The sequence below is a fragment of the Hydra vulgaris genome, chromosome 05, assembly GCF_038396675.1.
Source record: "Hydra vulgaris chromosome 05, alternate assembly HydraT2T_AEP".
NCBI lineage: Eukaryota > Metazoa > Cnidaria > Hydrozoa > Anthoathecata > Hydridae > Hydra > Hydra vulgaris.
The window spans coordinates 28577803-28590000 of record NC_088924.1 but is presented as its reverse complement, the minus strand read 5'-3'; the positions used below and the strand labels follow the sequence as shown (position 1 = coordinate 28590000).

The following is a 12198-nucleotide window of genomic DNA, read 5'->3' as shown; positions in this document are numbered from 1 at the left end:
AAACTTGTTGGCAATATAAATAAGAAAGCGGTCATTTGCTGATTTAGTGCAGTACAAATAACTGCTTTTTAAACACTTTTATAGGATAAAATATCCTATAAAAGTGTTTAGGATTGCATTAGCAATGCAATTAGCATTGCTAATGCAATCCTAACTGCATTAGAAGATAGTTACGGATTTTAATAAAAAAATATTGTTTTTAACAAATATTTTTTATAGAAATAAAAACTATTATTGTTCCACTAAGTGGAAAATATTGTTTCACTAAGTGGAAAGTCTTTCCTACAAAATTTCAATTTTGACATATTTTAGGTTTACAATGAAAATAATCAAATCAAATTCAGCAGCACTCAATAATGTTTTTATATAATTTTTTAAATATAATTTATATTCCTATGCGTAAAGGATCGTGTTTCTTTGCAGACAAGTGAAATTTTCGGAAAATTTTGTTTTTGGTCTACCCTAATATATATATATATATATATATATATATATATATATATATATATATATATATATATATATATATATATATATATATATATATATATATATATATATATATATATATATATATATATATATATATAGCAATAGTTATCGTTTACTATAAAATAAAGTGTTGAATGCTCTTAAAAGAACAGAGTAATAATAAATAAGTAAAAATAATTTACTAATATCAATTTAACACATTTTGTCAATAAAGATTCTTCAGAAACAATTTTTTTTTGGAAGAGTCATTAATAAACAATTGTGTAAAATTAAAATTGATAAGTGATTTCTACTAATTTATATATATATATATATATATATATATATATATATATATATATATATATATATATATATATATATATATATATATATAGATATACATATATATATATATATATATATATATAGATATAAATTATTAAAAACACTTATCAATCTGTGGGTTAATCAGGAAGCTTCCTTATGAACCTACTGATGAAGAAACACGCTGTTGAAGACAAATAAAAATTAGATAAGTGTTTTTACTAATTTATTATTGCTCTATTCTTTAAGAACATTGAGCACTCTATTTGTAGAATACACTAATATAATTTATATATATATATATATATATATATATATATATATATATATATAAATGTAAAAAAATGGAGGAAATATTTAACATTGTCCTACTATAACACAAGTCTGACCACAGGTTTGAGGACTTGTATCAGGTCTTAAGTCTGACACAAGTAGCATGGTTTTTTAGTTCTGGGTATATGACATTAAAAAGAATATTTTTGTGGATGCTCTATCGAAAGGCGATCACAATGGAAGTTACTATATGAAGTTGACTGTAATATTGTTTTGACAATCAGTGTTATATGTCATTATAAACATAGTAAAAAGTCATGGAACTCAGTACACAAGGGTTTCTTAATCCTTGCAACTTTGAAAAACAACTTTGAAATGGCTGCAACGCCATGAGTGTAGACTCATAGGCCTTGTATGCACCAAGCTTCAATTTTCTTTGATTACAAACACAAATCACTCTTTAAAACAAATTGTTAGAAAATCATTTGCTTTGAGTCAACTTTCAATTTAATTTCAATAATTTCATAAAAAAGAAACTAGTTTTTTTTTTTTATGCAGTTGTTCATTAAAAAAAAAATTAAAAACTGATGAAACTATGATTTCATCATTTTGTTCAGACTTGTGTGTAAAGTATATATGTATATATATATATATATATATATATATATATATATATATATATATATATATATATATATATATATATATATATATATATATATATATATATATATATTTATATATATATATATATATATATATATATATATATATATATATATATATATATATATATATATATATATATATGTATATATTTATATACTAAATATATGTACATAATATATTTTGTACAAATACAAGATATATGTATTAAATATATTCAAACTATTTATTGGTAATAATATAGATAGTTTCAATACAACTCTTAGATGTGAAAAATAGAAATGCGTTATTTAAATTGAAAGCTAATAAGAAACAAAAAACTTAATTAAAGAGTTTATTCAAAAAAAGAAATATATTTATAACACCATGCATAGCACTCTTCTTATTTTCTGATATCTATTTCTGATATTCTGCGGAAAATATTTTAATGGCTGAACTAAATCAATATTAACAGCAAATGGCAATTTAATAAAAAATCTTTTTATAGAAACTCCACCTTGCAATGTAGCTTTTCTATACATGTGTCAGATTTCTATATATTTAAGTAGTATTTCTATACCGCGTCGAGTTTCTATACAAATTTGTTGTGTTTCTATACAGTTTTTATAGAAACTCAACACATTCTTCCTGTCATCATCATCATCATCATAACAGTAAAAAATTAATCAGGTTAATTATTTAGTTTAATAATTTAGTCTCATTAAAATCATTCAACCATTCAATGGAACAAATTTATCAGTTCTTTTTAAATTCATTCTCAGTTGAATGTTTTTTGAATATAAGAATAGATTTTTGTTGTGTGTACCATAGTGTTTACTGTGTGTACCAAAGTGTTTACTATGAATACCATTGTGTTTACTGTGAATACTATTGTGTTTATTGTGTGTACCATTGTATTTACTGTGAGTACCATAGTTTTCATGAAATAGATATAGTAAGATGATTGCATGCATGCTAAGATTTTGTAGCACCTCATATTTTGCTTTTTCATGTTAATGTTTTTTAGGTTGGCATGTCTTATTTTATCTGTGCTCCATTTTATAAAGATTGGAATTTAATCAATTTTTATTGATCAAGTCTTCACCAAGATTTTGAGTTTAACTGTGAAGTGTTTCATTGCATGAATGTTAATCAACTAATTACTAGTAAAGTTTTTCTAATGTTTAGCAAAAAGATTTTTTTTTCTTCTTTTAATTCTAGTATTTCACTTAACTTATTTGTAAATCTTAAAAGATTTAAAACAATGAAATTGCACCTTGCTTTTATGACTACTATTAAAATTGTAATACTAACTATTCTGCTATCAGAGACCAAGTTCCCCACAGTCCTTTATAGCATGAGGCCAAGTTCCCCACAGTCCTTTATAGCATGAGACCAAGTTCCCCACAGTCCTTTATAGCATGAGACCAAGTTCCCCACAGTCCTTTATAGCATGAGACCAAGTTCCCCTCATTCCTTTATAGCATGAGCTACATGCAGATTACTCTATATTATAGAGTAGTTTAAATATATATAGGATTTTTGTTTTAGTATACAGTATACAAGTTGACCAGTTTATTTAAATTATTTTAGTTTTGATTTTAATGACTTGGTTTTATGGTAAATATCTTATGTTGTAGAAACTGAGTTATTAAAGTTTAAAAATATTGTATCAATAAAATTTATAATTAGAATAATAATAATAGAATTAAGACTAAAAAAAAATTGTAAAATTAACTTTTTTTATTAATGATCAAATAAAAATTGTTAATAAGAGAAATAACCGACCAAAAAAAAACAAAAAAACTTTGCGTCCTGGTCTAGTAGTCAAGTTAGCAGGTTCATAGTCAAATTGGCAAGATTATATTAAGATTGCCAAGATTATATTAAAATTGGCAGGATTGTAGCTAAGATCTTTTTCATTAAGTTTCAACTGTACTTAACTGCTTTAAAGACAAGTATAGAAAATATAAAAAATATAGAAGTATAGAAAATATAGAGGTATAGAAAATAAGTGGTATAGAAGAGATATAGAAAGAGGTATAAGAAAATATAGAGGTATAGAAAATAAAGAAGTATAGAAAATATAGAAGTATAAAAAATATTTTCATATAAATTTAAAAAGTATATATTTATATTTGCTGTTTAATTTATTTAAAATATTTATCTATTTAATAAATTAACACTGTAGCATCGATCTGACATCAGTGTGATGTCAGATCAAATTGTAGATTTGATGTACAAAAGTACATCAAAGCTACAGTTGTAGTTTAGATGTGTTTTTGAGGATCAGCAAGATGTAAATAAAGACGTTACATTAAGATCAGTGCAACTTCACATTTGATTGGCTAGGAATGTAATTTTGATGTATATTTGATAGTCAGCTGCTCATTGGCAGAGCATAAACAAAAACATGAAAATGACATCAGCACGATATTTGCAATTGATTGGCTTCAAATTTAATTTTGATCTATTTTTTTTGGGTTCATATTTTATAAAGCATAAAAAAAAGTTCCATTTTTTATACTTTGGGTGTTATTTTTGTTTATTTTTCTATGAGATACAATGCATGAAAATCTTGCAGCAATGGAAGAAAAAAATGCAGAAATGCATGCAATTTACATAAAAAATGCATACACATTGCATGTTTTTTGCTTTGTTTGTTATAAAGTTTGCATGCCTTGCATCTCCTTGAAGAATAAACAAACAAACAAAAAAACATAAAAAATTTATGCTTTTTTTTTTGGGGGGGGGAAGGGGGATTATAAGACCAAAACACAGTTTTCAATTGTTTATGACTGCCAAAATAGAGTTAAACCATGCTCATTTCTTTTGTGTAAAGATGTTGATTCATTACCATTTTTAATGGTACTTTAAGTTAAAAAAGTTATACAAACAAGTATATTTGACTTGAACTCTGAATTCAAACTATGTTTTACACTTTTTCAACAAGCTTTAATGTTTAATGTAGCATTGATTGTTACAAGCAAATGCTGCTTAAATTAAAATAAAAGTTCATCATCCAAAATGAAATATTTTTATATTTATTAGAAGGTTTTTAGCGATTGGGTTGCATTAGTTTTAAATGTTAAGGTTTTTTAAGGTTTTTCATTTTTTATTGAGTTTAAATGTTATTGTATTTTTTAATATTTTAGTTTATATTTAGGGAAGAGTGGGGTACCATGATACGCTTTTAGTTTTTGCTTCATAAAAATTTTTTTAATACGCCTTAAGGCAATTAGTTAAATTTGTAGAAAAATTTATAAATTGGTAGAATAAACTTACAAAATTTAATTTAATATTTACAAAAAAATATAACAGGTTAAACTTGTGTGACTATTTAAAGTAAGATGTAAAATTTGTATCAAGGTACCCCACCCATGCTTCAAAAGTGCTTTAAAAGGTGTTGAACATTTTTTTCTGTCTTAGGTTATTAAGAACTTTGGTACTAAATATAAGAAGGAAGTAAAAAAGAATTTTATGAACAACAATGTAAAGAATGCAACATTAGATAGAAAATATTTACAAGTTCATGGTCAAGTCAGCAGGTTTCTATTATACTTTTTTAAATGTTTATGAACTTCAATTTTTTTTATTACTACTTTTTTTTTTATTTCATTATTTTTTTATTTCTTTTGTTATTTTTCATTTAATGCTTCTTTTCTTTTTATATTTTCAAAAAAAAAAGATTTAAAATTTCTCTTAATTGCAATAATTTTTTTTGGCTTTTTTTTTATTTTGGCAAAATTTTGTAAATTTTTATAGTTTTGTATTTTTTTTTTTATATATGTGTTTTATTTTTACATATTCTATTGTGTATTAAAATATTTTGTTTATAGTGAGACAGAAAAGTCAGCTAAGAAGACTCGAACTGCTTCAAAAAATGAAGAATATGATCCAAAGTAAAGTTTTCAATTGTTAGTTGTTTAATGATTTAATATTAACCACTTTAATTCACTTTTCCAATTGTTGTTGTTTTTTCTACTCTGTTGTGTTTCATACTATGTTAAAGTCAAATTTTATAGTGTGCTATAGTAAGTATTTTTTGCCATCTTTTAGCTTTTTTATAATGTGTTATAGTAAGTAATTTTTGCCATCTGGTAGCCTTGTTGTAGATTCTATTGGCATCATAGATGAAGAGTTTTAGTGTGACATAATGTGTTTTTTGTCTATTGTTATGCAATGTTTTGTGTTAAGTTCTCTTATGTTATACACTGTTTTTTTAATGGTTTTTTATGTTTTATGGTGTTTAATGTGTTATTATATTTATGTGATATAGTGTTGCTATAATATAACAAGATATAATATTTTTAAGGCATTAAATGAATTATTAATTTTTTTTTTTTTTTAATAATATTAACATTTTTATTTCTTATTAATTAAAAGTTAATAAGAAATAAAAATGTTTAAAAATATTAAAAATAAAATTAGTTCAAAAATATTAGAGCTATATGTTTTTTTTTAAAATATATAATTATTCTTACTACATACATTAAATTGTGTTTAATTGTTATTTAGGAAAAAATACTCAGCTGATGATGTTGATGATGATGTAGATTGGAATAAAGAATATGAAAGACGAGAACAAAAGGAAGATGAAGAACTTCAAGTGATTTACTTTATTTAACATTTCTTGAGATTTTTGAATATAAGATTTATTTTTAATTCCATTACTAATCTTCAACAATATACGCAGCAGAATTATCTATTACCTCTTGTCAATATATGCGCCAGAATTATCTGTTACTTTTTGTCAACGCATAGGTAAAGAATCAATGCTGTTGGCATAGAACTTTTTAGATTTTGAGTTAAAGTGAGCAAGGTGCTGTCAGAGTGTCTTCTCATTGTCAAATCTTTTATTTCCTAAGCTAGTGCTTAGTGAATGGAACAAATCTGTTGGCACCAAATGAAGAGCGTAGGGTAAATGAGACAAAACTTCCAAGCCAAGCTCCAATAATTTTTGCTGTGTTGATTTTGCAATACATGGGCAGACATTGTTATGGAGGAAGTAAACTGTGTCATGCCACAGATGTTTTTTCAGCAGTTTTGCTTGAATCTTGTCAAATTGTTCTGGCTCTAACGCTGGTGCTTCCTGGTGTGGTTTATGTAGAGTACCCACTTCTCATTTCCATTGATGACATCATTAAATCAGTTAATTGTCAAAACTAGTTAAAATACAGTAGCGGTGTAGTGGTAGGTTGTGATGGCAATATGGTTGATCATTTGCTTTGTAAACAAGAAATTTGTTTTACTATGCTTAACTTGTTTCTCCGTGCAGCAGCCGCTCCTCAAGTTTCGTGTCTCAGATTTAAGAGTGGGTTAAAAAACAAAAAACAAAAAGTAGCTGACAAGTATTTGGTTCATTTAACACCCAAACACCAAGTTTAATCAGTGCGTTATTAATCACCCACTGCTTTAATAAGCTGCCTAAAATCCAATACAATTGGTCAGATTTGGGTTGATCTTACAACTTTGAGTTACCATAACAAAAATGTTGAAACTATTGCTTTGCTGTTGCCTTAGACACCAAACTCTGAACTATCTGATTGCAATACTCCATAGTCACCACCTGCAATAACATAAAGTATTTAATAAGTTCATTTACAAAAAAAAAATTTTAATATTATAATTTACAAAGTAAAAATCCTAAGTATGTTATAATTTACAAAATAAAAAAGTTGTTATAACAAATTATAGTTTAAAAATAAGTAAAAGAACAAAATAATTTACAAGTGAAACATCTGATTGGTTATTTATATTATTGATTATAGTAAAGCAGTGGCATACAAACATACTAAGTGGCATGCAGTGGCATACAAGCTAACTGGTAAATTACAACATTCTACAAAAGTTTTTGAAGCTATATTATAGAATATTTTAGACTTCTCTAAAATATTCTATAATATAGCTTCTAAAAGTTCCCTGAGGGGAATGGTTTTCTAGAACTTCATAAAGTAGACCATCCCAAAATACAAACAATTTTAAAAGTTTTACAACATTAAAAACACTTCATGTTTATATTTGTGAAATGTTTGACTTGTTTCATTTTTTAAAGAATGGTTTTTCGTGATTTAAAGAAAAAATTAAACCAAGTTTCATTTTTTCTTTAAATCATGAAAAATCATTCTTTAAAACATAGCATTTAATCATCTACTTTCTAGATTATAATGCCAAATACTTCTTTTTCATATCAATGATCTAATAATATCAACTTACATAATATTATCATAATCATGAAGTTATATGTTTGTTAAAAACTTCATAAAAGTGTTTATGTAAAATAATTTTGCCCAATATATATGTATATGTACACACATATGTACACAATATATATGTATATGTACACACACACACACACACACACACACACACACACACACACACACACAGACACAGACACACACACACGCACATAAAGTTGTTTTATGTCAAATAATATGATCCATACACAAATAAAACTGTTTCATGTCAAATAATTTGATCCAATATACACAAATAGTTATCTAATAATGGTTTAATGAGAAATAAATATAAGAAAAAAATATTTTAAAAAATATAAAGAAAAGTGTGTTACATCATTCATGACAACATTACAACAAAATTTTTCATATTCATGTTATTAAAACAATGTTTCATATTTTTTTTAAATAACATCTGCAACACTTTAATATCAATGTAAAATATTATATGGAATTTAACATAAAGAAAATGGTCTGAAAACAGTAAGCAAATTTTATGATCAAGATTCTTTAATCTAAAACCTCTTTCCCTCTGATTTTATGATCAAGATTCTTTAATCCAAAATCTCTTTCAAAAATAAGCGATCCAAAAATTAAAGGTTAATTAAAAACCAAAAAATTAAATTTAAAAATAAAATCAAAAAGTTACACAGCTTAGGTTATTATAAATTAATAGATAAAAATTCATGAAATTTAAGACCAACTGGAAAAAAGGCTACCCTGTTTGTTAATATGCTCCTTATTGAAAAATTAGTATCTAGTTTTGTTGGCTTAAATAGATCTGGTTTTAAAAAAAGAGAGTCCACATAGGTTAAATACACTAGAGGCTGTAAGAAAAATCTTGCCAGGTACAAATAAGAAAAGATTCTAAAATGGAAACCTTTTTTTTACAATATATTACTTTTAAATAAATATAGCTGCCTGTCTGCTTTAACTGTTTAATATACTGTGTAGTACACAAAAATTTATTTTTGTGTACTACACAGTAATATTAAACAGTTAAAGCAGACATATTTAAGACCTTAATATGTTAATGTATAAATAACAAACTTTAACTTTAGCTCGTGTATACTATTACTGAAGAATTAAATTACTCAAAAATTTATAAAGAAGTTATACATGTTTCAAATCCAATAGCTTTACTTCTCTCTGGACATTTGACTTTGTAGTATATCTGTACTTAAATTTTATTCAATTCTAAGTTCTTTTTTTGCAGAACAAGTGATATAAAACAGGCATTTCTGTCTGTTTTATATGACTTGTTCTGCAAAATAGCACAAAAAAATGTGTGATTAAAATGATTTAGTAAATCTGCTTCTTGTAGTTGCTTTTTCTGGAACTGGATATTTTTTTATATCACTACTTTTATAAGTGAACAAGATGATAGCTAAATATAGAAATATAAAAGTACACACAATGATAGCTAAATATAAAAGTACACAAGATGATTGCTAAATATAGAAATATAAAAGTACACAAGATAATAGTTAGTTGTAGAAATAGTTTATTATTCTTATTATTATTACTATTATTATTATTATTATTTTTATTATTGTTATACTATTTATAAACACACTAACATGTACAACAATAACAACACATGTTTCAAATGGTGGAAAAAAAATAACAACACATGTATCACAAGGTGAAAAGAAATAGTTGAAATGAAAAATTTATAAACACACCTAAAGATAAAAAAATCTTTATAAACTTGCTATGACTGCAAACTATTTCAATTTTTTAACAGCAATAGGGTATTATTTGTTTAGCAAAAGTTTAAAAAAGAGCAACCAAAATGGTTCAAACTTTGAAAAGTTAAAAATGAGAAAGTCCTTTATATGGAATCATTAGATAGAAAAGAGCATATGAAGTCCAGAAACAAATGTACAAAATAGCATACAGTTAAGATAAAATTTAAAGCAAATAATATTTAAATAATATCCTAAATATATTTAGTATTAAATTACACCAATACCTGTCTTTCTTCTCCCAAATTTTTTTGTTATGTTTTTTTATGTATATTTAAAAGACTTACCTATCCAAAAATTTATTATTTATCTCATTTGTTTCTTTATTCTAAATTTTTTGATTTGGCATGGTTTCTGAATCATGGTTGTGTATATATAAGTAACTTTTTACAAAATTGCTAGAGTGCAACATATGTAAATCTTTATATAGATTTTATATTGGTTTCCTTTTTTAAACAATTTTTTTTAATATAATAAATTGTTTTTATATATTTATAAAGTTTCTAATACAACATAATACTCATGACATAATTTTATTTTAAGCTACAAGAAGATAGAGATCATGAGTTGGAGAACCGGGAAGAAAATCAGTTGGATAATTACTTAAATCGAGAGGAAGAAAATGACTATACCTACATGTATAAAAAAAAAAAGTCTCCACCTAATGTGCTCCAAAAAACATTGAAAAATAAAAGTGAAGTAGGAGTAAAACGGGCTAAGTAAAAATATTTAAAAATTATTTAATCTTCATTTAAAAAATATTATTTTTGATGAAACTTTTATTACAACTGTTTAATTTATAGTGGATATTGGCACAACCCTGAAAATCTTCACAATGATAAAGAAATCACAGAATATGAAAATCGCATGACAGCTCTTGATAAAAAACGACGTCATTCTCATGCTTTAGTAAATTTAATATTTTGTCAAAAAAATTATTATTACCATTTTTAATCTTCAAAATAATGATTAACATTTTTAATTTAAAGTATCTAGAGAAGCAAGATGAAGAAATTGATTCTGAGGAAGATAAAAGACTTGATGAAGCTCTAGATAAAGAGATGGCTGAAGATGGGTATTTCCATCATCACAACCGCCAGAAGCATCACCACAACCATAATCAATATGATGGTTATAACGAAAACAAGGACATAATTTCAACCCCAAAAAAAGGTTTATATATTTGAACTTCAAAGTTGTAATATAAATCCATGAAGAAACGTTTAGTTTTGATTGGTGATGGGAGGAGGGGGGTATTTAAGTATTTTATTATGAAATATATTATACATATTGTGTAAAGTTTTATTTTTTCATATGTACTGATCCTAAATTTAATAATAACTTTTTGTTTAAAATATCTGTCAGTTGTTTGTTAGTAATATAAACAAAAGCATTATTTTGCAACAAAACCTCCCCTACTTCTTTGTATCATACCTCAATCTTCTTCTGATTAGATTATTCTCATATTTCTACCAGCTTCATACTTCTTCTTCTGATTAGATATCATTATTTTCATAATTCTATCAACTTCATATTTCTTCCTCTAATTAGATATCACTATTTCATACTTTACCAACTTCATACTTCTTCTTCTGATTGGACAACATTATTTTCATACTTCTAGTAACTCCTGATATCAAGAATCATTGTTATCATACCTGGCCCTGATTTTAGGTTTCATGTTATTGTCATACCACTACCTATCCCTGTTTTTAGCACCATATTATTTTCACACTTTCACCTACGCTTGTTATTAGATTTTATATTATTATCACTTCTTTTTCTACCCATGGTATAAAAGGTATACTTTTGCTACACTTCTATTACCTTACTGTTTTTTATCATATTTCTCCTGATATTAGATAAGGCATCTAAATAGTATATTTTAAATATAAACAGGTTTTAATAAAAAAAAATTGTTTTAATGGATGAGTGCACTATAGCTATATTGTAATATGAGAATAATTATGGGTGTAAATTGGGTATTATGGATTTTTCAATTTTTTTGTAAAATTAATATAAAAATATATTAGAGATAGATGCAATAATATATAAATAAAAATTTTAAAAAGTTATTTTCAGTTTTTAATCAATCTAAGCTCTTAAGGTATTTAAAAAAAATATATTTCTTGTTAAATGAAAAGGCCGTATGCACATATTTTTCAGTAAAGCATCAGATCAGATATTAATACAGCCAATGTAGTAGATCAGATTTTAATATCCTTAGTGACCATCAACAGCTAACCACCATCAACTAGTAGTTAATGGGTTTATAAGATTTGTGTTTTGGAGTTTACAGAAGTTTGTAACAATAGTTTTAAAAAAATGCCTCCTTGACTCTTGTGGTCCCTTGGGCTTGGCTTGGGAGGTAAATGCAATAAAAAGTAACATAAATAAAAATGAAGATTGCTTAGAGATTGCTTAAGTTTATTTTTTTATTAAGTTATTTTTGACAAGTTATTTATATATATATATATATATATATATATATATAT

General features: G+C 25.0%; 1 protein-coding gene across 1 annotated transcript in view; it reads left to right on the top strand.

The window, feature by feature from the left end:
- LOC136080754 (uncharacterized) overlaps positions 1 to 12198 on the top strand; it is a 61245-nt gene that overhangs the window by 39453 nt on the left and 9594 nt on the right. The window contains exons 12-17 of the mRNA XM_065797815.1: positions 5146 to 5264; positions 5556 to 5618; positions 6235 to 6325; positions 10247 to 10422; positions 10507 to 10612; positions 10693 to 10876. Of these exons, the coding sequence (XP_065653887.1) occupies positions 5146 to 5264; positions 5556 to 5618; positions 6235 to 6325; positions 10247 to 10422; positions 10507 to 10612; positions 10693 to 10876 (739 nt within the window). The remainder of the gene's footprint in view (positions 1 to 5145; positions 5265 to 5555; positions 5619 to 6234; positions 6326 to 10246; positions 10423 to 10506; positions 10613 to 10692; positions 10877 to 12198) is intronic.